The following is a 25365-nucleotide window of genomic DNA, read 5'->3' as shown; positions in this document are numbered from 1 at the left end:
ATATTCCCCCCGACCCTTGTAGTACTAGCGCGCAGTGCAGTTTGTGTCAATTTTTAAGGTGGTGAGAAAAACGTATTTTACTGACCAGTTCCTTCAACTAAGTCCTTTCTTCCGTGTAGGAAGACTATTTGTGTGACCTAGGAGGAGCTGTGCTGCAGCTCCGCTCCCCTCTGTGCATGGCCCAGGAGGGAGTGATGCACACAAAGTGATCACTGACAGTTCTGCGTCAATCACTTGTCAATGTGGTTATGGTTATAGTTTAAGTTTATTTCAAACATGCTATACAGTTGTGCAAGACTTTACTCTAGAATGATCAAATTTTGATTATTAATTTTAGGAGCAAAATGCGTTGAAAGGGTTGAAATCCCTATTGGCACATGTGCGACAGGTTGTTTTTTTCAAGTTGCACGGTCTATTTTTGGGCACATTTGCGGGTAAATTTGTCGAACCTTGCTGGAAATCTAAATTGAAAAACTGATACAAGAAAATAAGTTTATCGTATTGTTCTTGAGAAGAATGAAGTCCTCTGTCGGTTTGAAAATAAGATATTGTGCATATGTAGTATTTTATGACGCAGTGTCTGTTTTTGTACTATTGATGTTTGTACTCAGCCTAAATAATTGTGAAGTATGGATTATTATTTTTATGGTTTGTTTTTGTTTCATCGCTCTCGCAGCATCTCTGTATCAAAATGTTATCGTGAGCCATATATATATATATTTTGTGTATTTGGACCCTCATATGTTAACTTAAATCATGGATGCATGGCGGAGATATTTATAAAATCCTGCCTTCTTCGAAACTTACTCCAAACAGGCCATTTAAAATTTGTTAGTGATGTATTTTGCCTTCGTTACATCAGAGGATATCTCCATATATGGTAGAGGGTTACCTGAAGAACTTTGTTTAAATATGCCATTTTCATCCAGTTGTAGTCATAAGTTTGTTCTTTTTCTCTATCCAGAGGCAGACAGGCTTGTACATGGATGCTAAAATACTCTGCTGTTGATATTTCTAATAAAAAGTAGCATATAGTTCTAACTTACATTTATCAGTAAACTCTATATAGAAGTGTCAAAAACTAAATTATAGAATAGAATAAATTAGAATAGAATGAACTTTATTGTCATTATATTTGCATATAACGAGATTAAAGACTCCAACTTAAGGTGCGGTAGTGGGAGCAAATATGGAGTGAAATAAATGACGTAAGAGGTAAAAAGGAAAAACTAACAATTGAAATAAACGGACTACTATCCAATAAAAATAATAAGCAATCCTGTACAATATACAAAACACTATAGAAGTACAAAATACAAAATACTGTACAATATACAGAGCAAGACAAGAGTACCGAAGTAATAAATAACAATCAGTGTCGGACGTATTGCACTCGAAGGGTAGTATTGCACAGTAGGGTATTAGGGCATGATATTGTTTAGGGGTGAATTATTATTATTTTAAGTTAGACTTCAACATGGTGACAGCTTTGGGAAAGAAGCTGTCTCTGAGCCTGTTTGTTCTGGCTCTGATGCACCTGTAGCGCCTGCCTGATGGTAGCAAGTCGAACATGTGGAAGCCAGGGTGTGTGCTGTCCTTGGTAATGTTTTTTGCTCTGTTGAGGCAACGGGAGTTGTGTAAATCCTTCAGGTAGGGCAGAGGACAGCCGATGTTTTTTTGTGTAGACTTTATGACCCTCTGAATCGCCTGTTTGTCTGCTTCAGTGCAACTGGCGTACTACACAGTTATGCAGTACGTCAGCAGGCTCTCGACAGCCGAGCAATAGAAGGTCACCATCAGCTGCCTCTCCAGTCTGTTCTTCCTCAGCACCCTCAGGAAGTGGAGTCTCCGCTGGGCCTTCTGGATGACCGCAGTTGTATTTTGGGTCCAGGACAGGTCAACAGATATGAGGGTGCCGAGGAACTTGAAGGAGCTGACTCTCCCCACCTCCTCGCCGTTGATGTAGAGGGGGGTGGGGTCTGCAGTGTTTTTCCTGAAGTCAATGATGAGTTCCTTAGTTTTTGTGGTGTTCAGTGCCAAATTATTCACTGAACACCACGCTGATAGTTTCAGGACCTCATCTCTGTATGCAGATTCATCCCCCCCTGTAATGGGACCCACCACCGTTGTGTCATCGGAGAACTTGATGATGGTGTTCTCCGAGTGGGCTGGACTACAGTCATGGGTGTAGAGGGAATACAGCAAAGGGCTCAGCACACAGCCCTGTGGGGAGCCGATGCTGAGTGTGCAGGGGGAGGAGAGATGGGGGCCAATTTATGGCTGACGAGATGGAGAAGAAGTCAAAGGAGGCTTCGCCTGGAGAGTGACTTCGGCATGTAAATAAGACTGCTTACAGAACGGCACATTGTGAAAATACGGTCAGCAAGTGGCTTCAATATGGTCTGTAAAACATAATTTATGCAAATTTTTGACCAAAGCACCACCATTACATATCATGTGGACCGTAAGGAAGTGTTTTAATGTAGTAAAAAAAATATAAATCATAATACGACAGCTTTAATAGTTTACAGTCATAAGGATGTGGTGATCTGAAATGACTATTAGACATGTTTTAGACAGTAATAGATATGTGAACATGTGCCCACTCCACTCGTCACGCTCCTACGCCGCAGCGCCTGAAAGTGAGGGACTCATTGATTATTCATTCATTGGGCGGAGCACCCCCCCCCCCCCCACCCCCTAGTGCTGACATGTAGTCCACTAACTGTCAATGTCACACTAAGCCAGCGTGTTGTTCATCAACGTTGGGAATCTCCTCCATGTCCGCGCGGCAGGTCTTCACCTCCAAGGCCGTAAACGGCGGCGATGGGAAGCCAAGTTGGGTCGACGTCAGTCCACATAGACAGCCCGCCATCCTACATGGCCAGCCGCAGGTCCACGCATCGCTTGCCACGTTCACTGCGTGCACCGTACCAGCTTCCTGCCGTGCTCGTAGCCGCTTCCTCAACCTGCGTGACAGTGTCAAGAAAGGTCCCACCAAGAGCACGGTCAAGGTGGGGGCCCGGCCGGACATTCCATGGGTGCCCTTCACCTACGGCAAGGTAGACTGAGAGGTTTAAGGTACCAAACCTCATCGCTCTGTTATTAGAACATTCTATATAATGCTAGTTCGATCTACTCTAATCTTTAATCGCTTGTGATTGATATGTGATTGATTCAGGATTACGAAGTGTCTGTGGTAGACTTTTCTACCTCCTGTCTAACTCCATTACACTCATGGCTCCAAAGATAGTTGAAACAGGAACGCTCACTCCCAAGCCTCAGTTTGTGAACGTTGTTTGGACTGAGGGAGCTCCGTGTTTGGCAGCTTAGAGTGCGTCCCAGTGGATCAATGTGGTCGATGAGTGCTAATTTTAGTAACACTGGGTTTTCCGCTCTTGAGCAGCGCTTACTGCTGGCGGCTTGGTGAGGTCCTGCTCTTGTGTAACAGAGGTCACCATGATGAAGGCTCGTCCTTCTCATCCTGCTTTTAGGTTGACGAGACAAAGCCATACTTGCTACTATATTAAAGGGAAACTGTACCTTTTTCAAATTTTGCCTTTCGTTTACAATCTTTATGAAAGACATGACGTATGTTTTTTTTTTTTTAATGCTTTCTAAATAGTAAATAAATGCGATCAGAAGTCTGCTTAAAATAGAGCCTATGGGAGCCGCTTTATTCTGCCTATAGACCCCTAAAAGCATCCAAACACCTCCATTATGATTTTATATACATGCTGTAAGTATATATGTAATATAGAAACAGGCAAATTTATAATAACATTTAATACTTACGTTGTTTTAAGCATAATATCAGTAATACTTGGTAAATATTCAAATCACGAAATGTATTGTTGGCGCTTTTTAAATGTTTTTTTTTTTATTGTGTTTTATGGGCAGAATAGAGGATCTCCCATTGGTTACGCTATAAGCAGACTTTTATTTACGAGTTACAAATGCATTAAAAATGTAATGCCTCAAAGTAATCTTCAGGCATTGATTTAAAAAAATGCCTCAAGATGTGTTTTTTCTTTCAACTCCCATCACTGATTACTGCTCACTGCAGGCGTCATGAGAGCCAACAAACCTAATTAAACTTCCCTTACTGTACAATGTTTGACTCATAATCCTTGCGAAGAAAAGGAGGGTGGGACCAAGTGTTTTTTCATGTCATTCTCGCCATTTCCAAGTCTAAATTGGCTGTCATAATGTACCAACTTCTCAGAATGAGTCTTTATTTTTCTACTATCCAGGGGCGAGGCATAATTTATGATCTACAATAAAGTGTGACGAGCAAGGAAACGAGGAAGGAGCTGACCAGTTGATCATGTCAACATTGACGTACAAGCTTATGATCACGGCGCCGCTATAGTTCAATATCAGTAATACTTGGTGGTAATCAAATCACGAAATGTAAATGGGCGCTTTTTAGAAGTTTTTTTATTGGGTTTAATGGGCAGAATAGAGGCTCTCCCAATAGTTACGCTATAAGAAGACTTTAATTTACGAGTTATAGAATGCATTAAAAAAATCTATCTATCATTCATAATGATTGTGAACGATAGACAAAATTTCCCCAAAAACTGCAGTTCCCCTTTAAGGGTTGCCATCCTACATTTCCGTCTTTTCAGTCTTATATATTTATTTATATATGTGTTTTAAATGTTTTAATCTTGTTCTATAATATAGATGTCATATCATGAGTTCGGTGTGTTTTTAAATCTATCTCTTCTTTGTAAGCCCTTAAAGGGGCGTGTTTCTATGCAACGCTGAGCTGGTAGGTTGGGGTTGGAGCTGACCCTTGACCTCTGACCAATCACAATAGAGTAAGTGTAGTGGAGGGATGAGGCTGTGTACATGCACTACAAATTTAATCTTACTTTTGTACACAACCTGATGTGTATTGAGTATTTTTGTGATGGTCAATAGTTTGGTAACAATTAGGGCTGCACGATTTTAAGTAATAAACCCTAATTGCAAATTTAAAAAAATGTATATTCAATTTGCGATTATTATAGTTTATTCATAAAAAGGCAAAAATATTGTTACTTTTAGACTCTCAATCAACATATATTTATCTCAAGGTGCCACGCATTAGAACAATATGCAATAATTGACTATAAAACATATTTGGCTTTATGCAGACCGACTCAGATCTTTTGTCTACATCAGGGGTCACCAACGCGGTGCCTGCGGGCACCAGGTAGCCCGTAAGGACCAGATGAGTCACCCGCTGGCCTGTTCTAAAAATAGCTCAAATAGCAGGACTTACTGGTGAGCTGCCTTTATTTTCTAAATTGTATTTATTTACTAGCAAGCTTGTCTCGCTTTGCTTGACATTTTTAATTCTAAGAGAGACAAAACTCAAATAGAATTTGAAAATCCAAGAAAATATTTTAAAGACTTGGTGTTCACTTGTTTCAATAAATTCATTTATTTTTTTTACTTTGCTTCTTATAACTTTCAGACAATTTTAGAGAAAAAATACAACCTTAAAAATGATTTTAGGATTTTGAAACACATATAACTTTTTACCTTTTAAATTCCTTCCTCTTCTTTCCTGACAATTTAAATCAATGTTCAAGTAAATAGATTTTTTTTATTGCAAAGAATAATAAGATTAAATTCAATTCCTCATTTTAGCATGTGTTTTTTCGCCGAAGAATATTTGTGAAATATTTCTTCAAACTTACTATGATTAAAATTCAAAAAAATTATTCTGGCAAATCTAGAAAATCTGTAGAATCAAATTTAAATTATTTCAAAGTCTTTTGAATTTAATAAAACATTTTTGTTCTGGAAAATCTAGAAGAAATAATGATTTGTCTTTGTTAGAAATATAGCTTGGCCCAATATGTTATATATTATAACAAAGTGCAGATTGGATTTTAACCTATTTAAAACATGTCATCAAAATTCTAAAATTAATCTTAATCAGGAAAAATTACTAATGATGTTCCATAAATTATTTTTTTAATTTTTTCAAAAAGATTCAAATTAGCTAGTTTTTCTCTTAATTTTTTTCGGTAGAATTTTAAAGAGTCAAAATTGAAGATAAACTGTTTCAAAATTTCATTTTCATTTTTTTCCTGTTTTCTCCTCTTTTAAAAAGTTCAGTTAAGTGTTTTTTTCATCAATTATTCCCTACAAAAAACATTCCGTAAAAGGAAAAAAAAATGTACGACGGAATGACAGACAGAAATACCCATTTTATTTTATATATATAAATGTATTTATTAAAGGTAAATTGAGCAAATTGGCTATATCTGGCAATTTATTTAAGTGTGTATCAAACTGGTAGCCCTTCGCATTAATCAGTACCCAAGAAGTAGCTCTTGGTTTCAAAAAGGTTGTTGACCCCTGGTCTACTTGCTCTTAAACTGAATAAATAACCAATAAAAACTTTACAGTGTTTATAATGTAATCATAATAATGTAATACAATAACGCAAGTAACCATTTAAAGGTATTTGGTCTTACTTCTAATTACTATAGAATTGTTTGCAATTATACTGTAATTGGAAGGTAAATAACTTGGTTATGCTAAATAAACAAACAAAAATTTAAATTGCCTCATATTTGTAAGGAAAAATTTAACCTAAATAGATGAGTTGGCGACTTGTCCACGGTGTACCCAGCCTTCCGCCCGAATGCAGCTGAGCGAGGCTACAGCACCCCCCGCCGCCCCGAAAGGGACAAGCGGTAGAAAATGGATTCATGGATAGATACTGAACATATTAAAGTGCATTTTTTTTCCCAGTTCGAAAAATTAGGTCGGTCGTTTTCTTTTTGATTATTGTTTGATCACGACGCCATCTTCGCTCGTTCATCCGTGTTTATGGGCTCATATTGCCCATCCAATTTGAGGATGAAACATTTCCACAATGGGATGTTTGGCTTTATCATATGTTTTTCTCCTAATATGTGTTACTTTGCGGCACTTCTAACTGGCGGGTCGCGAGGCTCTCTGTCCTGTGAGTGTGTTGGCGGCGGCGGCGCCCCGCTCTATTATCTGCTAAGACAAAGATTGTATATGACTTAAAAGAGGGGTCACTTTTTTCAGTTAAATCTACTGTTAAAAACACACGGAATTACTAAGAGTCTTGCACAGAGTAAGACTTTTTTCTTCCTGTCCAAAGTGAGAGAATAACAATTGCGAGGCTCAACAATTTTGCCTGGCGAACATGGCTCTCACTCAAATACCAGTGCTGGCGAAAAAAAACCCCAACTCAGCCTCTTGCGGTTCTTTGCTGCACTAAATGAAACCTTAATGTCGATTCAATTGTGATTAATCGTGCAGCCCGAGTAACAATCTAGTAGACGTTGTGTCTCAAAGGTAAGTAGAACCAGCGTGGCTCCTCCCAGTCACATGGAAATACACCTTTTATCCTTCCTGTCTACATATAAGTCAGGACAGGACCTGTGATATCATAGACAGGACAGTGCGACCTTTGATCTCGATGTCTGTACTGTCCATCTGAGACGTCTTCTCTGATGCCGTCATGTCTTCTCTCTTTAGGCCAATCCCCCTCCTGTTGTGGTGAATGCCGACAGTTTGGACACGCCCCCTTATGTGAGTGTGACACCTGACACTTCGTGGCCTGCACAAAAAACACTTTCATCGAGTACACTCATCATATTCAAACTTATATCAAGGACACTTTTACAGGAAGTTCAATTACATCTAGTGCACTCTTACATGTTACATTCAAGGCTAGTAAACTCATTAAGGTAAAAGTTATAGTACCATTGATTGTCACACACGCGAGGTGTGGCTAAATTATTCTCTGCATTTGACCCATCACCCTTGATCACGCCCTGGGAGGAGAGGGGAGCAGTGAGCAGCAGCGGTGGCCGCGTCCGGGAATCTTTTTTGGTGATTTAACCTCCAAGTCCAACCCTTGATACTAAATATACTCTAGTATACACATCTGAAATATTTTTACAGGATGTACTCATACATCAAGTAAACTCATAATTAATATACCTAAAACAAGTATACTTAATTTAGTACACTTGCAGTAATAATAATAATATATTGAATTTATATAGCGTTTTTTAAGTACTCAAAGATGCTTTACATGAACTAAACAGACTGAAAAAAGCAGCAGGACACTAAGATAATTAAACCTGCATCTAATACACTCACTGTATATATACTTACGGGAAGTACTCTTCCATCTATTAGATAGATAGGACTTTATTGATTCTTTCAGGAGAGTTCCCTCAGGAAAATAAAAATTTGTTATAATATAAAATAGTACGCGCATCGTAAATATACTCATGGGAAGTACTTTCTTCATCTAGTATACTTGTATATATACTTACAGGAAGTATAATTACATTCAAGACTAGCAAACTCATATTAAAAATACAGTACTTACATGAAGTACATTTACATCTACTATACTCTAAATAAATATACTCAAAGGCAGTGTTGGGAAAATTAACTTTAATGTAATTACTTCTTCCAAACACTTTCAAAAATTACATTTATTGACTAACCAAATTCCTCCTTAATAAATTTTACTTTTTTGGAAAAACCTTGAAATATCTTGAGTGTCTGCCTTTCAAAAGGCAGAGGCAGTTAAGTGACATGAGTAAGTGGAAATTGAGTTCGCAGTTAGCTCAGTGTTAGCATTGAGTGTTGACTGTGTTCGCAGTGTGTTAGCGCTAGTTAATAAAGCTGAATAAAGAACAGGCCACACACATTTTAGTGTAACGGTAACACTGTTGTAACATTTTAAATGCTAATTGACTTTAACAATGAGTACACTTAAAGTAAATACACTCAGAGGAAGTATGACTCACATTTATGCATTTGTGCAGGTTAACGGAACCGAGGCAGACTACGAGTATGAGGAGATCACATTGGAGAGGGTAAGTTGGCTGCAGTCTAGAATTACACTTCTTCCAGCAGATTCTGAATGGTTGTAACGGACCACATTTTGACTAAAGACAAACAATATAGTCATTAATGTTTTAAACTTTCCTTCACCCTCTGTGGTCTTCAGGGGAATTCGGGTCTGGGCTTCAGCATCGCGGGCGGCATTGACAACCCCCACATCGGTGAAGACCCCAGCATCTTTATCACCAAAGTCATCCCAGGGGGTGCCGCCGCCCAGGATGGAAGGCTCAGGTGAGAGGAAGATATGGTGTGTGTTACCCCCCCAAGGCCTGCGTGTTGCTTTCACTGTCTCATTGATAATAGAAGAACCCAATGTCAGCTGATCACAATGATTATGCTCTCAGGTGTCTTGTCAGCAATGAGGTGGTTTTGTACATAGTGGGTTATGGTGTTTGTCCACCAGGGGTGATGGTGAAACTGAACATCAGTGAATGCTTGTGGTTCTTCAGGGTCAATGATGTCATCCTGCGTGTCAATGAGGTGGATGTTCGCGATGTGACACATAGTCGGGCTGTGGAGGCGTTAAAGGAGGCAGGCTCTCTAGTTCGACTGTACGTGCGTAGGAGGAAGCCTCTCTCTGAGAAAGTGATGGAGATCAAACTGGTGAAAAGACCCAAAGGTAAACAGTGAGCCTACCCAAAAAGTTCCATGTGATGATCCGTGTGATGGAGCGCTGCTGCTTCTCAGGTCTGGGCTTCAGTATAGCGGGCGGTGTGGGCAACCAGCACATCCCCGGTGATAACAGCATCTATGTGACCAAGATTATAGAGGGTGGAGCTGCGCACAAAGACGGCCGATTGCAGATCGGTGACAAACTCCTGGCTGTAAGGACTCATCATCATCATCATTTTCACCACCATGCTAGTTCAGTGTCATGTATATACAGTTATTTTCCAAATGATAGTGCTCTGTTAAGAAGTGTTGTAATGTCTATGCATTGGGAACAAGGCAGAGTATATTCAAAATCCAAATATGAAGGAAAAACTGAACTATCTGTCATTACTAGACAGAAAATGAATATTTGCTTGTTTAAAAATAGTGGGGGTGTGAGGGGTGGTACTCTTTTCTGCCAATAAAGCTCACTAAATAACCATCCAAAAAATATCAGCACTCCATTTACAAACCCCGTTTCCATATGCGTTGGGAAATTGTGTTAGATGTAAATATAAATGGAATACAATGATTTGCAAATCATTTTCAACCCATATTTAATTGAATGCACTACAAAGACAATATATTTGATGTTCAAACTCATAAACTTTGTTTTTTTTTGCAAATAATAATTAACTTACAATTTCATGGCTGCAACACATGCCAAAGTAGTTGGGAAAGGGCATGTACACCACTGTGTTACATCACCTTTTCTTTTAACAACACTCAAACTTTTGGGAACTGAGGAAACTAATTGTTGAAGATTTGAAAGAGAAATTCTATCCCATTCTTGTTTTATGTAGAGCTTCAGTCGTTCAACAGTCCGGGGTCTCCGCTGTTGTATTTTACGCTTCATAATGCGCCACACATTCGATGGGAGACAAGTCTGGACTACAGGCAGGACAGGAAAGTACCCGCACTCTTTTTTTTACGAAGCCACACTGTTGTAACACATGCTGAATGTGGCTTGGCATTGTCTTGCTGAAATAAGCAGGGGCGTCCATGAAAAAGATGGCGCTTAGATGGCAGCATACGTTGTTCCAAAACATGTATGTACCTTTCAGCATTAATGGTGCCTTCACAGATGTGTAAGTTACACATGCCTTGGGCATTAATGCACCCCCATACCATCACAGATGCTGGCTTTTGAATTTTGCATCGAAAACAGTCTGGATGGTTCGCTTCCCCTTTGGTCCGGATGACACGATGTTGAAAATTTCCCCCCAAAAATTTGAAATGTGGACTCGGCAGACCACAAAACACTTTTCCACTTTGCAGCAGTCCATCTTAGATGATCTCGGGCCCAGAGAAGCCGGCGCCGTTTGTGAATGTTGTTGATAAATGGCTTTTGATTTGCATAGTAGAGCTTTAACTTGCACTAACAGATGTAGCGACAAACTTTATTTAGAGACAGTGGTTTTCTGAAGTGTTCCTTAGCCCATGTGGTGATATCCTTTTGCGATTTATGTCAGTTTTTGATACAGTGCCGTCTGAGGGATCACAGGTCACCGTCATTCAATGTTGGTTTCCGGCCATGCCGCTTACGTGGAGGGATTTCTCCAGATTCTCTGAAACATTTGAAGATATTATGGACCGTAGATGTTGTAATTCCTAAATTTCTTGCAATTGCACTTTGAGAAACTTTGTTCTTAAACTGTTTGACTATTTGCTCACGCAGTTGTGGACAAAGGGGTGTACCTTGCCCCATCTTTTCTTGTGAAAGACTGAGCATTTTTTGGGAAGCTGTTTTTATACCCAATCATGGCACCCATCTTTTCCCAATTAGCCTGCACTCTGTGGGATGAGCATTCCTCAACTGTATCAGTATTTATCGTCACCTTTCCCAACTTCTTTGTCACGTGTTGCTGGCATCAATTTCTAAAGTTAATGATTATTTGCACACAAAAAAAAAGTTTATCAGTTTGAACATCAAATATGTTGTCTTTGTAGCATATTCAACTGAATATGTGTTCAAAAAAATTTGCAAATCATTGTATGCTGTTTATATTTACATCCAACACAATTTCCCAACTCATATGGAAACGGGGTTTCTATACTTCGTGACCTGAATTTTAACCAAGTATTAGCAATATTGTTGTTATAATCGCTAACGCAAACAAACTATTTGTAGCGGCACATTGTCTCACGACCAAATAGCTTGTTAATGCTATATTGACTGGTGAGCTGCTGCATCGCTTCTGAGCTAGTGGAAGTTTATTCTAGATCATAAATAATGTCTCTCACCTGGACAAAAAAAAGGATGAGGATTTAATCAACAAATTTGCCAACTTTGGCACCTAATTAAGACCCAGAAATGTTGAGAAAGACACGAAAAGACGCTTGGTGTGCGTTGTTTCCACCCCCATTTTTTTCTTAACGTGGATTATGAGTCATTCTTCATCTAAATGGGAATATAGCGAGATTTTATCAGTCGGCATCCCAGTGACAGCAGACCTAGGTAATGTTTTATTATGTTTAGCTCTCATGAAGTCTGCATTCAGCAGTAATCAGTGATGTTGGAAAAAAGCTAACTTCGAGGTGCGTTTTTTATAATTATGCTTAAAATGTGCAAAATATGTAAATATTAGATATTATAAATGTGCCTGTCACTACATTACATATAGACTTACATCATGTATATAAAACCTTAATGGAGGCTTTTGGATGTGTTTTAGAGCGTTTTATAGACAGAATAGAGCGACTCCTATTTGATTGACCCTCCGTTGTAATATTTAGAATGCTTTTAGAAATAGATAATGTGTGCCAAAAACTGCAGTTCCCCTATAAAGCAACAGATCCATGATTCATGCTCTGTAATCCATGATGCTCGCAGAGTCCCGACTTCATGTCTTCACAGAACCATGCTGGAATTCAGTTTTGTCTGAAACTTAAGTTTGTGTGTGTGTGTGTGTGTGTGTGTGTGTGTGTTTGTTTGTGTGCGCGCGCGTGCACAGGTGAACAGTAGTTGTCTAGAAGAAGTTAGTCATGAGCACGCCGTCACTGCCTTGAAGAACACTCCTGACGTGGTCTACTTGAAAGTGGCCAAACCCAACAGTGTCTTCATTACCGATACATTCGGACCTCCAGACATCACCAACTGTGAGTTGCTTCTTCCTTCCTCCTCGCTGCCATCATCATGTTGTGACTCTGCCTCTTTTGTGTTGCAGCCTTCTCGCAGGATCTGGAGAACCATATCACTCCTCCTAACTTTCTGGCTCAGCCCCTCCCTTTGCCGGCCTCATCTGGACGCTACTCGCCGACGCCCAAGAGCATGCTGGGAGATGATGACATGTCACGGTATAAAATGCATGTAAACATGAACATTTTGTACCACTTTAAAGGCCTACTGAAACCCACTACTACTGACCACGCAGTCTGATAGTTTATATATCAATGATGAAATATTAACATTGCAACACATGCCAATACGGCCTTTTTAGTTGACTAAATTGCAATTTTAAATTTCCCGGGAGTTTCTTGTTGAAAACATCGCGGAATGATGACGTCTATGCGTGATGTCACGGACTGTTAGGAAATATTAGCGCTGCGCACACACGGAGCTAAAAGTCGTCTGCTTTAACCGCATAATTACACAGTATTTTGGACATCTGTGTTGCTGAATGTTTTGCAACTTGTTCAATTAATAATGGAGAGGTCAAAGTAGAAAGATGGAGTTGGGAAGCTTTGCCTTTAGCCACACAAACACACGGTGATTCCTTGTTTAAAATTCCCGGAGGTGAAGTTTTCTTATGGATCAGAGCTGTCAAGCGAACATGGATGTCGAAATGTCCAAATGTCGACCAGCAATTTTCGGTGAGAAAATTGTGGTAAAAAGTCGCCACTTACCGGAGATCAGCTGAGCTTGTTCTGTACATACTGCTGCCGTCGATTTCCATCAGACACTGGCGTCAAGACACCGGTGGACATGCCCTTCCGACTATCAGGTACTATTAAACTCACTAAAACACTAACAACACAATAGAAAGATAAGGGATTTCCCAGAATTATCCTAGTAAATGTATCTAAAAACATCTGAATCCATCCCAATGCGATCCCGTTTTTTTTTTTAACTTAAATTTTTTTTTTTTTTTCCTAGTTCGTCGCTATCAATATCCTCAAACACGAATCTTTCATCCTAGCTCAAATTAATAGGGAAATTGTCGTTTTCTCGGTCCAAATAGTTCTTTTTGATGGAGGCTCCCATTAAAAACAATGTGAAGATGTGAGGAGCCCTCAACGGGTGACGTCATCGTCTGCGACTTTCGGTAAAGGCAGGGCTTTTCTGTTAGCGACCAAAAGTTGCAAACTTTATCGTCGATGTTTTCTACTAAATCCTTTCAGCAAAAATATGGCAATATCGTGAAATGATCAAATATGACACATAGAATGGACCTTCTATCCCCATTTAAATAAGAAAATCTAATTTCAGTAGGCCTATAAAGTTGCACTTCACACACACACAGTTGTTGAACGTCATGTGTCCACTAGAGGGCACTAAAGTGATGAAAAGATTGAAAAGTGTACAAATTAAATGTAGACCAAAGGAAATGTTTGCTTCCACAGGGAACCTAGGAAAGTGGTGCTGCATCGCGGCGCCACAGGTTTGGGCTTCAACATTGTCGGTGGCGAGGATGGCGAGGGCATCTTCATCTCCTTCATCCTGGCTGGCGGTCCCGCAGACCTATGTGGGGAGCTGAGGAAAGGAGATCGCCTGGTGTCTGTACGTCACTAAAGACTAAGAGTGTGTCTGGTTACATTTGAGCCAATACGAGTACCAAATCTGTACTTCAAAAATGGTGCAACGGTACCATAAAACAAAATTAAACATGCACATTTATTTAAAAAAAAAACACGTTATATTTTGATGTAATTTTGTAACAAAGTTGAACAGGCTAGTGACTATAATATGATTGATATATAATAATATAACTAAGAAGTGTTGATGACTATGATATAATAAAATAACTAAGCGATATATTTAAAAATAAGAAATAAAATATCCAACGAATTGTCATACATTTTGCAGTAATACAGAACACAGAAAATGTGCAAAAAAGACTCACCAGGTCAAACTAATGTTTGATCAAACTTTCCGGTGTTCCTGAATGCAACCTCCCTCTAACAGTCACTGGTGCATAATAAGGAAGTGTTGTTGTGGCTACTGGCTAAGGCAGGCAATGAAGGACGCTACATTACCTCCAAGAATGTTACTTGCACTGAGCTGAGTTGGTATTCACTTAGCATCTGAATAAGGCACCAATAGCGGCTTCTTTGATTGGTCCATGTGTGCTCGCTTGTAGGTAAATGGCGTGGACCTTCGCAGCGCCACGCACGAGCAGGCCGCTGCCGCGCTGAAGAACGCCGGGCAGACTGTGACCATCATGGCCCACTACAGGCCTGAGGGTGAGGGGCGCCAGAAGTCACGTGACTGTCATGGCATAAACGTGTTGGTGACGGGAAGGTGCGCTGGTCTTTCAGAGTACGGGCGCTTTGAGGCCAAGATCCACGACCTGAGAGAGCAGATGATGAACAGCAGCATCAGTTCTGGTTCAGGTTCCCTGCGGACCAACCAGAAAAGGTCGTTGTACGTCAGGTGAGGCTCTGGAAACTTCTCATATGTCAGTGCACAGCCCCTAACCTTGTTTCCCACCACCCCCAGGGCTCTCTTTGACTACGACAAGACCCGGGACTCGGGTCTTCCCAGTCAGGGTCTGGACTTCAAGTTCGGAGACATTCTTCACGTGGTCAACGCCTCCGACGATGAGTGGTGGCAGGCTCGCCAGATGACGTCCCGCGGCGAGGCGGAGGATGTTGGCGTGATCCCCAGCAAGCGGAGGTGGGTCCCAGGTCAGCTGACCGCTGTGACCTCCTGGCCGCCTTTTGACCTTTTGACATTTGACTTGACAGGGTGGAGAAGAAGGAGCGAGCTCGCTTGAAGACGGTCAAGTTCAACCCGAAGTCTCGTGAGCGAGGGGTGAGTGACGCTAACCATGTAACCGCATGTCGCTGACCTGTCGGCGTCTCGGCTCCGCCTCCAAGCGCCGCCATCACGCCAAACGCTACGCTGGCTAACGTCCCTGAGCAACACCTGCATGCCCACCTACTCCCAACACCCCCTCGACTGTCTGAGCCCCCCTTATCACTCACCTGGAGCATGTGACATCATGTCACAAGCCCCGCCTCCCTCAACCTACCTGACTGACTTAAACATGCACAACTGTTGCTATGGTGTGTGTGTGTGTGTGTGTGTGTGTGTGTGTGTGTGTGTGTGTGTGTGTGTGTGTGTGTGTGTGTGTGAGTGTGTGTGCGTGTGTGTGTGCGTGCGTGCGTGCGTGCGTGCGCTCCTCTTCCTCACCTTCATCCTCTTCTCTACATCCCTCACTGCAACTGACTGACGAGAGTTTGACCTTGACGTGACGTGCTCTTCCTCCACTTCCTGTAGTCGCTCAGTGACAAGCGTAAAAAGAGCGTCTTTCCCAGAACGTTCCTCTTCTACAAGAATCGGGAGACGAGCGAGCAGGAGAGCAGCGACTTGGAGCGTGAGTATGGCGCCACCGGGGGGCGCTGCGTTGGCCAGCTGACGGGTCAGCGACAGGAAGAGAGATCAGTCAGGTGACCTGGTTGTCACGGCAATGGGGCCAGCCCACAAATATTTTACAATTGGACCTTCCCTCACCTCCCCTCGTGCTCCCAAAAATGGCCGCCACGCGTTGCGTCTGCTCTCTCGCTCTGTCGCTGAAACGCAGTAACCTTTTCTTCTTTTTTGTGCTTCTTCTTCTCTTGTCGCCTTCAGGACGTCACCGACATGCTCCTCGCCAAGGGACTCAGTAAGTCGCCTCAAGCCCTGCCCACCTGTGTCCACCAGCAATAAATTAGTTATGACTAAAACTGCGTCTCAAATGGAATACTTTGAATACACTGTGTACTTAGTTGCTGAGTGTGTGAGTCTTGACTGTGTAGTACTGTCATTATACACTTACTGAAATATCCATCCATCCATCTTCTTCCGCTTATCCGAGGTCGGGTCGCGGGGGCAGCAGCCTAAGCAGGGAAGCCCAGACTCTCCTCTCCCCAGCCACTTCGTATAGCTCTTCCCAGGGGATCCTGAGCCGTTCCCAGGCCAGCCGGGAGACATAGTCTTCCCCGTGGCCTCCTACCAGTTGGACGTGCCCTAAACACCTCCCTAGGGAGGCGTTCGGGTGGCATCCTGACCAGATGCCCGAACCACCTCATCTGGCTCCTCTCTATGTGGAGGAGCATCAGCTTTACTTTGAGTTCCTCCCGGATGGCAGAGTTTCTCACCCTATCTCTAAGGGAGAGCCCCGCCACCCGGCGGAGGAAACTCATTTCGGCCGCTTGTACCCGTGATCTTATCCTTTCGGTCATGACCCAAAGGTCATGACCATAGGTGAGGATGGGAATGTAGATCGACTGGTAAATTGAGAGCTTTGCCTTCCGGCTCAGCTCCTTCTTCACCACAACGGATCGGTACAACGTCCGCATTACTGAAGATGCCGCACCCTCCGCCTGTCGATCTCACGATCCACTCTTCCCCCACTCGTGAACAAGACTCCTAGGTACTTGAACTCCTCCACTTGGGGCAGGGTCTCCTCCCCAACCCGGAGATGGCATTCCACCCTTTTCCGGGCGAGAACCATGGACTCGGACTTTGAGGTGCTGATTCTCATTCCGGTCGCTTCACACTCTGCTGCGAACCGATCCAGTGAGAGCTGAAGATCCCGGTCAGATGAAGCCATCAGGACCACATCATCTGCAAAAAGCACTGAAACAATACCACCATATTTTCTCCTTTTACTGTTGAAATGTACCCACTCAGGCTAACTGCTCCTCTTCTGCTATGTAGAAGGCACTTAAAATGCAAAGTCTCAATTATTGCACTTGTGTACTTGCACTTGGTATTTGAGTGTATAAGTATGTCCATACTGAGAAATACTTTAAAATGCAGTACACTACTTAGTGGAAGGGGAGGGACAATTCACCAAAAAAGGGAGAAAAATATTGTAGTGTCACAATCTTAGTAAGTGCATAATGATGGGGATGAGTTTGTGAGAGTACTACAATGTCAACAGCCACACACTCAGCTCAGTACACTGCAGCAGGGGTCTCAAACTCAGTTTACCTGGGGGTTGTTGGAGGCAGAGTCTAGGTGAGGCCGGACCGCATCAGGTTTTCCACAAAAGGCCTTGGTGAAAAAATTCACATTTTCTAAAAAAAAAAAATTAAACACAAAATAAGATGAAAAATAATCAAATTAAGATTTAATGAGAAAATAAGTGAATACATGTTTGGAGATATGGAGTATATTTTAATTCCTCCTGGTGTAACTGTCGTGTTAAGCCAATGCACTGGGAACGTCATGTCTGCAATGTGCCTCATTTCCGCTTTTTCTGCAGCATCCTTTATTTTTTTTTACTCTCGATGTTTATGTCCTTCATGACGACATGAACACCATGGCATTTGTAGATTGTTCAAAGTACCGGGATAGCGAGTGCAAAAAGGCGACTGCTCCTGGAGTGTTATCTGCTGTTCCACGCAAAAGATGCGGAAATAACAGCGCGCTGTTGTTGTAAACGTAGTAAAATACAAATATTTGTAGTGTCCATGGTGTGAGGCAATGCAAATAGCACCATGCATATACAAAATAATGACCCACAAATAACGGTGTGACCCTATACTTGGTCCGGGTTATTGGGGACTTTTTTTGCCGGCGGACAACATATGCCTTCCTGTCTGTGCCGGCAGCCCGCTTGTTTGCCTGTTCATCACGTTTTGTAATTTTGTGCCTGAGCCTTTTGTGTTCTATTGAAACCGTAGTTTTTGTTTTTTGGGATCCACCACAGTAAGCCATGACATATACGCATAATGTCCCGCTGGGTAGCAACTTTAGAACATTTTTTTGGAAGTGTTTTGAGCTCTGGGACGAATGCCCGCGTGTGCCCAACAGAAACAAGGCAGGCAGCCAGGCACGGAAGAAAACTTCATGGCAACGCTGATGTAACGTTTACTCCATGGAGAAATGTTTCTCTGCTTGCATCAAGCTCGGTCCTTGTCCCGCCCCCAAGATCCATACACCTCATTGTGATTGGTCGGCCCGTTGAGCTCCACACACATCAGTGTCAAGTGCCATTCATATAAAAGTCCAGGGCCCCGCTAACATTAGACTTTCATATTTAGGCGGGGGCCGCGAGTTTGAGACCCCTGCTTTACTAAGCACACTTATTGTGACGAGTGTTTACCTTTTCAAGTGTACTGATGCAAGTGTTCTATTTGAGACACCTTCATAGTTCCTGGTGGACACCCCTGCTCCCCCCCACACTCCCCACCTCCGCCAGGCGTCGTCTTCGTCCTCGTGGTGTTGTCCCCCGCTGCTGTCTCCAGGACCGCCTCCAGGCTCCGCCTCCTGCTGCCATGTTTTACCCCCACAGCCCCCATGTTGAAATGCAAAGCATGACGGGAGGCGTGACACGTGTCTTCTTGTCTTTCAGAACACGTCACCTCGAACGCCAGCGATAGCGAAAGTAGCTGCCGTAAGTGTGGCGCCGCCAACATGGCTTGGCGTTACTGTAATGGTGCTGACCTGATTGTGTTGCAGGCGGACAGGAGGAGTGTGTCATTTCCTATGAAGCCGTCGCTCAACAGAAAGGTAACAGCTTGCTTGATTGCCGCCACGTTGGACTTTTCTAACGTCATCTGGGTGTCCCGCAGTCGACTACGCGCGGCCCGTCATCATCCTCGGGCCCATGAAGGACCGCGTCAATGACGACCTCATCTCTGAGTTCCCTGACAAGTTCGGATCATGTGTCCCACGTGAGTCGAGCGACACGCCGCGTTCTGTTTGTGTGCGTGGGCGTCTGACGGCAGCTTGTGTGTTTGGCGAACAGACACGACACGGCCCAAGCGGGACTACGAGGTGGACGGTCGGGATTATCATTTTGTGGCGTCCCGCGAGCAGATGGAGAAGGACATCCAGGAGCACAAGTTCATCGAGGCGGGTCAGTACAACAACCATCTGTACGGAACCAGCGTCCAGTCCGTCCGAGAGGTGGCCCAGAAGGTATGACGTCTCCTTCCGCCGCATTGTCGCCCTCTGCTGCCCACAAACGCTAACGCACTCTTTGCGGCCCAGGGTAAACATTGCATCCTGGATGTGTCTGGCAACGCCATCAAGCGACTCCAGCTCGCTCTTCTTCACCCGATTGCTGTCTTCATCAAGCCCAAGTCGATGGAGAACATCATGTGAGTGACGCACGCCTCCTCCCGCCCACTTCAATGGATCTGTATATTACGTTAAAGGCCTACTGAAATGAGATTTTCTTATTTAAACGGGGATAGCAGGTCCATTCTATGTGTCATAGTTGATCATTTCGCAATATTGCCATATTTTTGCTGAAAAGATTTAGTAGAGAACACCAACGATAAAGTTCGCAACTTTTGGTCGCTAATAAAAAAGCCTTGCCTGTACCGGAAGTAGCAGACGATGTGCGCGTGACATCACGGGTTGTGGAGCTCCTTATGTCTGAACATTGTTTACAATCATGGCCAACAGCAGCGAGAGCGATTCGGACCGAGAAAGCGACGATTTCCCCATTAATTTGAGCGAGGATTAAAGATTCGTGGATGAGGAAAGTGAGAGTGAAGGGCTGGAAAAAATAAAAAAGGACGAGGGCAATGGGAGCGATTCAGATGTTATTAGACACATTTACTAGGATCCATCCATCATCTTCCGCTTATCCGAAGTCGGGTCGCGGGGGCAACAACTTAAGCAGGGAAACCCAGACTTCCCTCTCCCCAGCCACTTCGTCTAGCTCTTCCCGGGGGATCCCGAGGCGTTCCCAGGCCAGCCGGGAGACATAGTCTTCCCAACGTGTCCTGGGTCTTCCCCGTGGCCTCCTACCGGTTGGACGTGCCCTAAACACCTCCCTCCGGAGGCGTTCGGGTGGCATCCTGACCAGATGCCCGAACCACCTCATCTGGCTCCTCTCCATGTGGAGGAGCAACGGCTTTACTTTGAGTCCCTCCCGGATGGCAGAGCTTCTCACCCTATCTCTAAGGGAGAGCCCCGCCACACGGCGGAGGAAACTCATTTCGGCCGCTTGTACCCGTGATCTTATCCTTTCGGTCATGACCCAAAGCTCATGACCATAGGTGAGGATGGGAACGTAGATCGACCGGTAAATTGAGAGCTTTGCCTTCCGGCTCAGCTCCTTCTTCACCACAACGGATCGGTACAACGTCCGCATTACTGAAGACGCCGCACCGATCCGCCTGTCGATCTCACGATCCACTCTTCCCTCACTCGTGAACAAGACTCGTAGGTATTTGAACTCCTCCACTTGGGGCAGGGTCTCCTCCCCAACCCGGAGATGGCATTCCACCCTTTTCCAGGCGAGAACCATGGACTCGGACTTGGAGGTGCTGATTCTCATTCCGGTCGCTTCACACTCGGCTGCGAACCAATCCAGCGAGAGCTGAAGATCCCGGTCAGATGAAGCCATCAGGACCACATCATCTGCAAAAAGCAGAGACCTAATCCTGCGGTTACCAAACCGGAACCCCTCAACGCCTTGACTGCGCCTAGAAATTCTGTCCATAAAAGTTATGAACAGAATCGGTGACAAAGGACAGCCTTGGCGGAGTCCAACCCTCACTGGAAATGTGTTCGACTTACTGCCGGCAATGCGGACCAAGCTCTGGCACTGATCGTACAGGGAACGGACCGCCACAATAAGACAGTCCGATACCCCATACTCTCTGAGCACTCCCCACAGGACTTCCCGAGGGACACGGTCGAATGCCTTCTCCAAGTCCACAAAGCACATGTAGACTGGTTGGGCAAACTCCCATGCACCCTCAAGAACCCTGCCGAGAGTATAGAGCTGGTCCACAGTTCCACGACCAGGACGAAAACCACACTGTTCCTCCTGAATCCGAGGTTTGACTATCCGACGTAGCCTCCTCTCCAGTACACCTGAATAAACCTTACCGGGAAGGCTGAGGAGTGTGATCCCACGATAGTTGGAACACACCCTCCGGTCCCCCTTCTTAAAGAGAGGAACCACCACCCCGGTCTGCCAATCCAGAGGTACCGCCCCCGATGTCCACGCGATGCTGCAAAGTCTTGTCAACCAAGACAGCCCCACAGCATCCAGAGCCTTAAGGAACTCCGGGCGGATCTCGTCCACCCCTGGGGCCTTGCCACCGAGGAGCTTTTTAACTACCTCAGCGACCTCAGCCCCAGAAATAGGAGAGTCCACCACAGATTCCCCAGGCACTGCTTCCTCATAGGAAGACGTGTAGGTGGGATTGAGGAGGTCTTCGAAGTATTCCTTCCACCTATCCACAACATCCGCAGTTGAGGTCAGCAGAACACCATCCGCACCATACACGGTGTTGATAGTGCACTGCTTCCCCTTCCTGAGGCGGCGTATGGTGGTCCAGAATCGCTTCGAAGCCGTCCGGAAGTCGTTTTCCATGGCTTCCCCGAACTCCTCCCATGTCCGAGTTTTTGCCTCCGCGACCGCTGAAGCTGCACACCGCTTGGCCTGTCGGTACCTGTCCACTGCCTCCGGAGTCCTATGAGCCAAAAGGACCCGATAGGACTCCTTCTTCAGCTTGACGGCATCCCTCACTGCTGGTGTCCACCAAGGGGTTTTAGGATTTCCGCCCCAACAGGCACCAACTACCTTGCGGCCACAGCTCCGATCTGCCGCCTCGACAATAGAGGTGCGGAACATGGTCCACTCGGACTCAATGTCCAGCACCTCCCTCGTGACATGTTCAAAGTTCTTCCGGAGGTGGGAATTGAAACTTTGTCTGACAGGAGACTCTGCCAGACGTTCCCAGCAGACCCTCACAATGCGTTTGGGCCTCCCAGGTCTGTCCGGCATCCTCCCCCACCATCGCAGCCAACTCACCACCAGGTGGTGATCGGTAGAAAGCTCCGCCCCTCTCTTCACCCGAGTGTCCAAAACATGAGGCCGTAAATCCGATGACACAACTACAAAGTCGATCATGGAACTGCGGCCTAGGGTGTCCTGGTGCCAAGTGCACATATGGACACCCTTATGTTTGAACATGGTGTTTGTTATGGACAAACTGTGACGAGCACAAAAGTCCAATAACAAAACACCACTTGGGTTCAGATCCGGGCGGCCATTCTTCCCAATCACGCCTCTCCAGGTTTCACTGTCGTTGCCAACGTGAGCGTTGAAGTCTCCCAGTAGGACAAGGGAATCACCCGGGGGAGCACTTTCCAGTACTCCCTCGAGTGTTCCCAAAAAGGGTGGGTACTCTGAACTGCTGTTTGGTGCATAAGCACAAACAACAGTCAGGACCCGTCCCCCCACCCGAAGGCGGAGGGAGGCTACCCTTTCGTCCACCGGGTTGAACTCCAACGTACAGGCTTTGAGCCGGGGAGAAACAAGAATTGCCACCCCAGCCCGTCGCCTCTCACTGCCGGCAACGCCAGAGTGGAAGAGGGTCCAATCCCTCTCGAGAGAAGTGGTTCCAGAGCCCTTGCTGTGAGTCGAGGTGAGTCCGACTATATCCAGCCGGAATTTCTCGACTTCGCGCGCTAGCTCAGGCTCTTTCCCCCCCAGTGACGTGACGTTCCACGTCCCAAGAGCTAGCTTCTGTAGCCGAGGATCGGACCGCCAAGTGCCCTGCCTTCGGCTGCCGCCCAGCTCACATTGCACCCGACCTCTATGGCCCCTGCTATGGGTGGTGAGCCCATTGGAGGGGTGACCCACGTTGCCTTTTCGGGCTGTGCCCGGCCGGGCCCCATGGGAACAGGCCCGGCCACCAGGCGCTCGCCATCGTGCCCCACCTCCGGGCCTGGCTCCAGAGGGGGGCCCCGGTGACCCGCGTCCGGGCGAGGGAAATCTGGGTCCATGATTTTTCTTCTTCATAAAAAGGTCTTCGAGCTGCTCTTTGTCTGATCCCTCACCTAGAACCTGTTTGCCTTGGGAGACCCTACCAGGGGGCTTTATGCCCCCGGACAACATAGCTCCTAGGATCATTGGGACACGCAAACTCCTCTACCACGATAAGGTTGCAGCTCAGAGAGGAGATTTACTAGGATAATTCTGGATAATCCCTTATCTGCTTATTGTGTTACTAGTGTTTTAGTGAGATTATATGGTTTTACCTGTACAACTTGAAAGTCGGAGGGGTGTGCTAACCGCCAGTGTCTCCGGTGGGAGGAGGCAAGAGAGTCCGCAGCTGCTGGAGGACGCAAGCTCTCCGCTCATGTTTACGGTAAGAGCCGACTTGTTACCATTTTGTCACCGAAACCTGCCGGTTGACACGTGGTAGGTAACCATGTTCGCTTGACCGCTCTGTTCCATAATAAAGCTTCACCGTCATCTTTCGGGAATGGAAACAAGGAAACACCGGCTGTGTTTGTGTTGCTAAAGGCTGCTGCAATACACCGCTGCCCACCTACATCTTTCTTCTTTGACGTCTCCATTATTAATTGAACAAATTGCAAAAGATTCAGCAACACAGATGTCCAGAATACTGTGTAATTGTGTGATTAAAGCAGACGACCTATAGCTGGGATCGGTGCTTGACTAAAAAGTCCTCTACAATCCGTGACGTCACGCACACGCGTCATCATACCGCAACATTTTCAGCAGGATAATTTGCGCGAAATTTAAAATTGCAATTTAGTAAACTAAAAAGGCCGTATTGGCATGTGTTGCAATGATAATATTTGATCATTGATATATAAACTATCATCATTGATATATAAACTATCAGACTGTGTGGTCGGTAATAGTGGGTTTCAGTAGGCCTTTAAAGTTAAAGTAGCAATGATTGTCTCACACACACACACACACACAAGGTGTGGTGAAATGTGTCCTCTGCATTTGACTATCCCCTTGTTCACCCCCTGGGAGGGGAGGGGAGGGGAGGGGAGCGGAGGGGAGGGGAGGGGAGCGGAGCAGTGGGCAGCAGCGGTGGCCGCGCCCGGTAATCATTTCTGGGTCATTTAACCCCCAATTCCCGTGTGATGTGGGCCTGCAGGGAAATGAACAAGCGGCTGACAGAGGATCAAAGCCGGAAGACGTTCGAACGTGCTGCCAAACTGGAGCATGAGTTCACTGAGCACTTCACAGGTAAATGGGCTCTTCTCTTGAAAACTGTCCAAAAATGTCATGTGTCTGTGTGTGTATGATTGCAGCCATTGTGCAAGGAGACACACTGGAGGAAATCTACGAGCAAACCAAGCAGATCATTGAGGACCAGTCGGGTCCGTTCATATGGGTCCAGTCCAAGGAGAAGTTGTGAACACCGTCCACTTTTATTTTGAAAATTCCACCTGCCCTTCACACCCCCGCCCATTGTGGGACATTCTTGGACACCCTGAAGGACCTAAAAAGACATCTTTTTATTGTGTGGTCGACACAAAAAGCAACTTTGCACGTCGGAGCATTAAGAGCGTCTCTCCCTCAACCCCCATCTCACCTGCACTCCTCTGCTGCCACTAGAGGGCGCTGTCTGCTTTTTACTGCTCACATTAACCCTTTAATGAGGACAAAATGGTGGAATTGAACATTATACTTCACAGTTTACTAAGAGCTCTTTAAATTCTCAATAGAGTTGTTGCAGTGACCTGCAGGTGGCATCGTAGTGCAGGACAAGGGTTTTAAAGGAGCTAAACTGCCTATTTTGTTATAAAAAGTCTATATTGAAGTCTGCATTATCACTAATCTTTATTTTGATCACTTCCTGCCTTTTTTTAACCTAATAAAATCTGTTGAAGCTGTATCCATGGAGACAAGC

The 25365-nt window shown here is 44.7% G+C and overlaps 1 protein-coding gene across 15 annotated transcripts in view; it reads left to right on the top strand.

The window, feature by feature from the left end:
* dlg1b (discs large MAGUK scaffold protein 1b) overlaps nucleotides 1–25350 on the top strand; it is a 75693-nt gene extending 50343 nt beyond the window's left edge. For 6 of the 15 annotated variants that reach the window (XM_061920658.1, XM_061920652.1, XM_061920654.1 and 3 more), the window contains 19 exons: nucleotides 7519–7572; nucleotides 8829–8879; nucleotides 9014–9138; nucleotides 9357–9526; nucleotides 9595–9731; nucleotides 12513–12657; nucleotides 12726–12855; nucleotides 14122–14278; nucleotides 14859–15151; nucleotides 15218–15394; nucleotides 15466–15532; nucleotides 16001–16097; nucleotides 19065–19106; nucleotides 19172–19222; nucleotides 19285–19386; nucleotides 19461–19633; nucleotides 19706–19815; nucleotides 24607–24698; nucleotides 24764–25350. In XM_061920658.1, the coding sequence (XP_061776642.1) occupies nucleotides 7519–7572; nucleotides 8829–8879; nucleotides 9014–9138; nucleotides 9357–9526; nucleotides 9595–9731; nucleotides 12513–12657; nucleotides 12726–12855; nucleotides 14122–14278; nucleotides 14859–15151; nucleotides 15218–15394; nucleotides 15466–15532; nucleotides 16001–16097; nucleotides 19065–19106; nucleotides 19172–19222; nucleotides 19285–19386; nucleotides 19461–19633; nucleotides 19706–19815; nucleotides 24607–24698; nucleotides 24764–24870 (2280 nt within the window). In that variant the 3' untranslated portion in view covers nucleotides 24871–25350. Of the gene's footprint in view, nucleotides 1–2765; nucleotides 3063–7518; nucleotides 7573–8828; nucleotides 8880–9013; nucleotides 9139–9356; nucleotides 9527–9594; nucleotides 9732–12512; nucleotides 12658–12725; nucleotides 12856–14121; nucleotides 14279–14858; nucleotides 15152–15217; nucleotides 15395–15465; nucleotides 15533–16000; nucleotides 16098–16351; nucleotides 16386–19064; nucleotides 19107–19171; nucleotides 19223–19284; nucleotides 19387–19460; nucleotides 19634–19705; nucleotides 19816–24606; nucleotides 24699–24763 lie in introns of those variants that run through there. The other 9 variants (XM_061920659.1, XM_061920656.1, XM_061920661.1 and 6 more) reach the window with 6 other exon arrangements.
* The last annotated feature ends 15 nt before the right edge of the window (nucleotides 25351–25365 follow it).

The sequence above is a fragment of the Nerophis ophidion genome, linkage group LG14, assembly GCF_033978795.1.
Source record: "Nerophis ophidion isolate RoL-2023_Sa linkage group LG14, RoL_Noph_v1.0, whole genome shotgun sequence".
NCBI lineage: Eukaryota > Metazoa > Chordata > Actinopteri > Syngnathiformes > Syngnathidae > Nerophis > Nerophis ophidion.
Note: the sequence above shows the minus strand (reverse complement) of the source record. Positions and strands in the feature narration are given on the sequence as shown.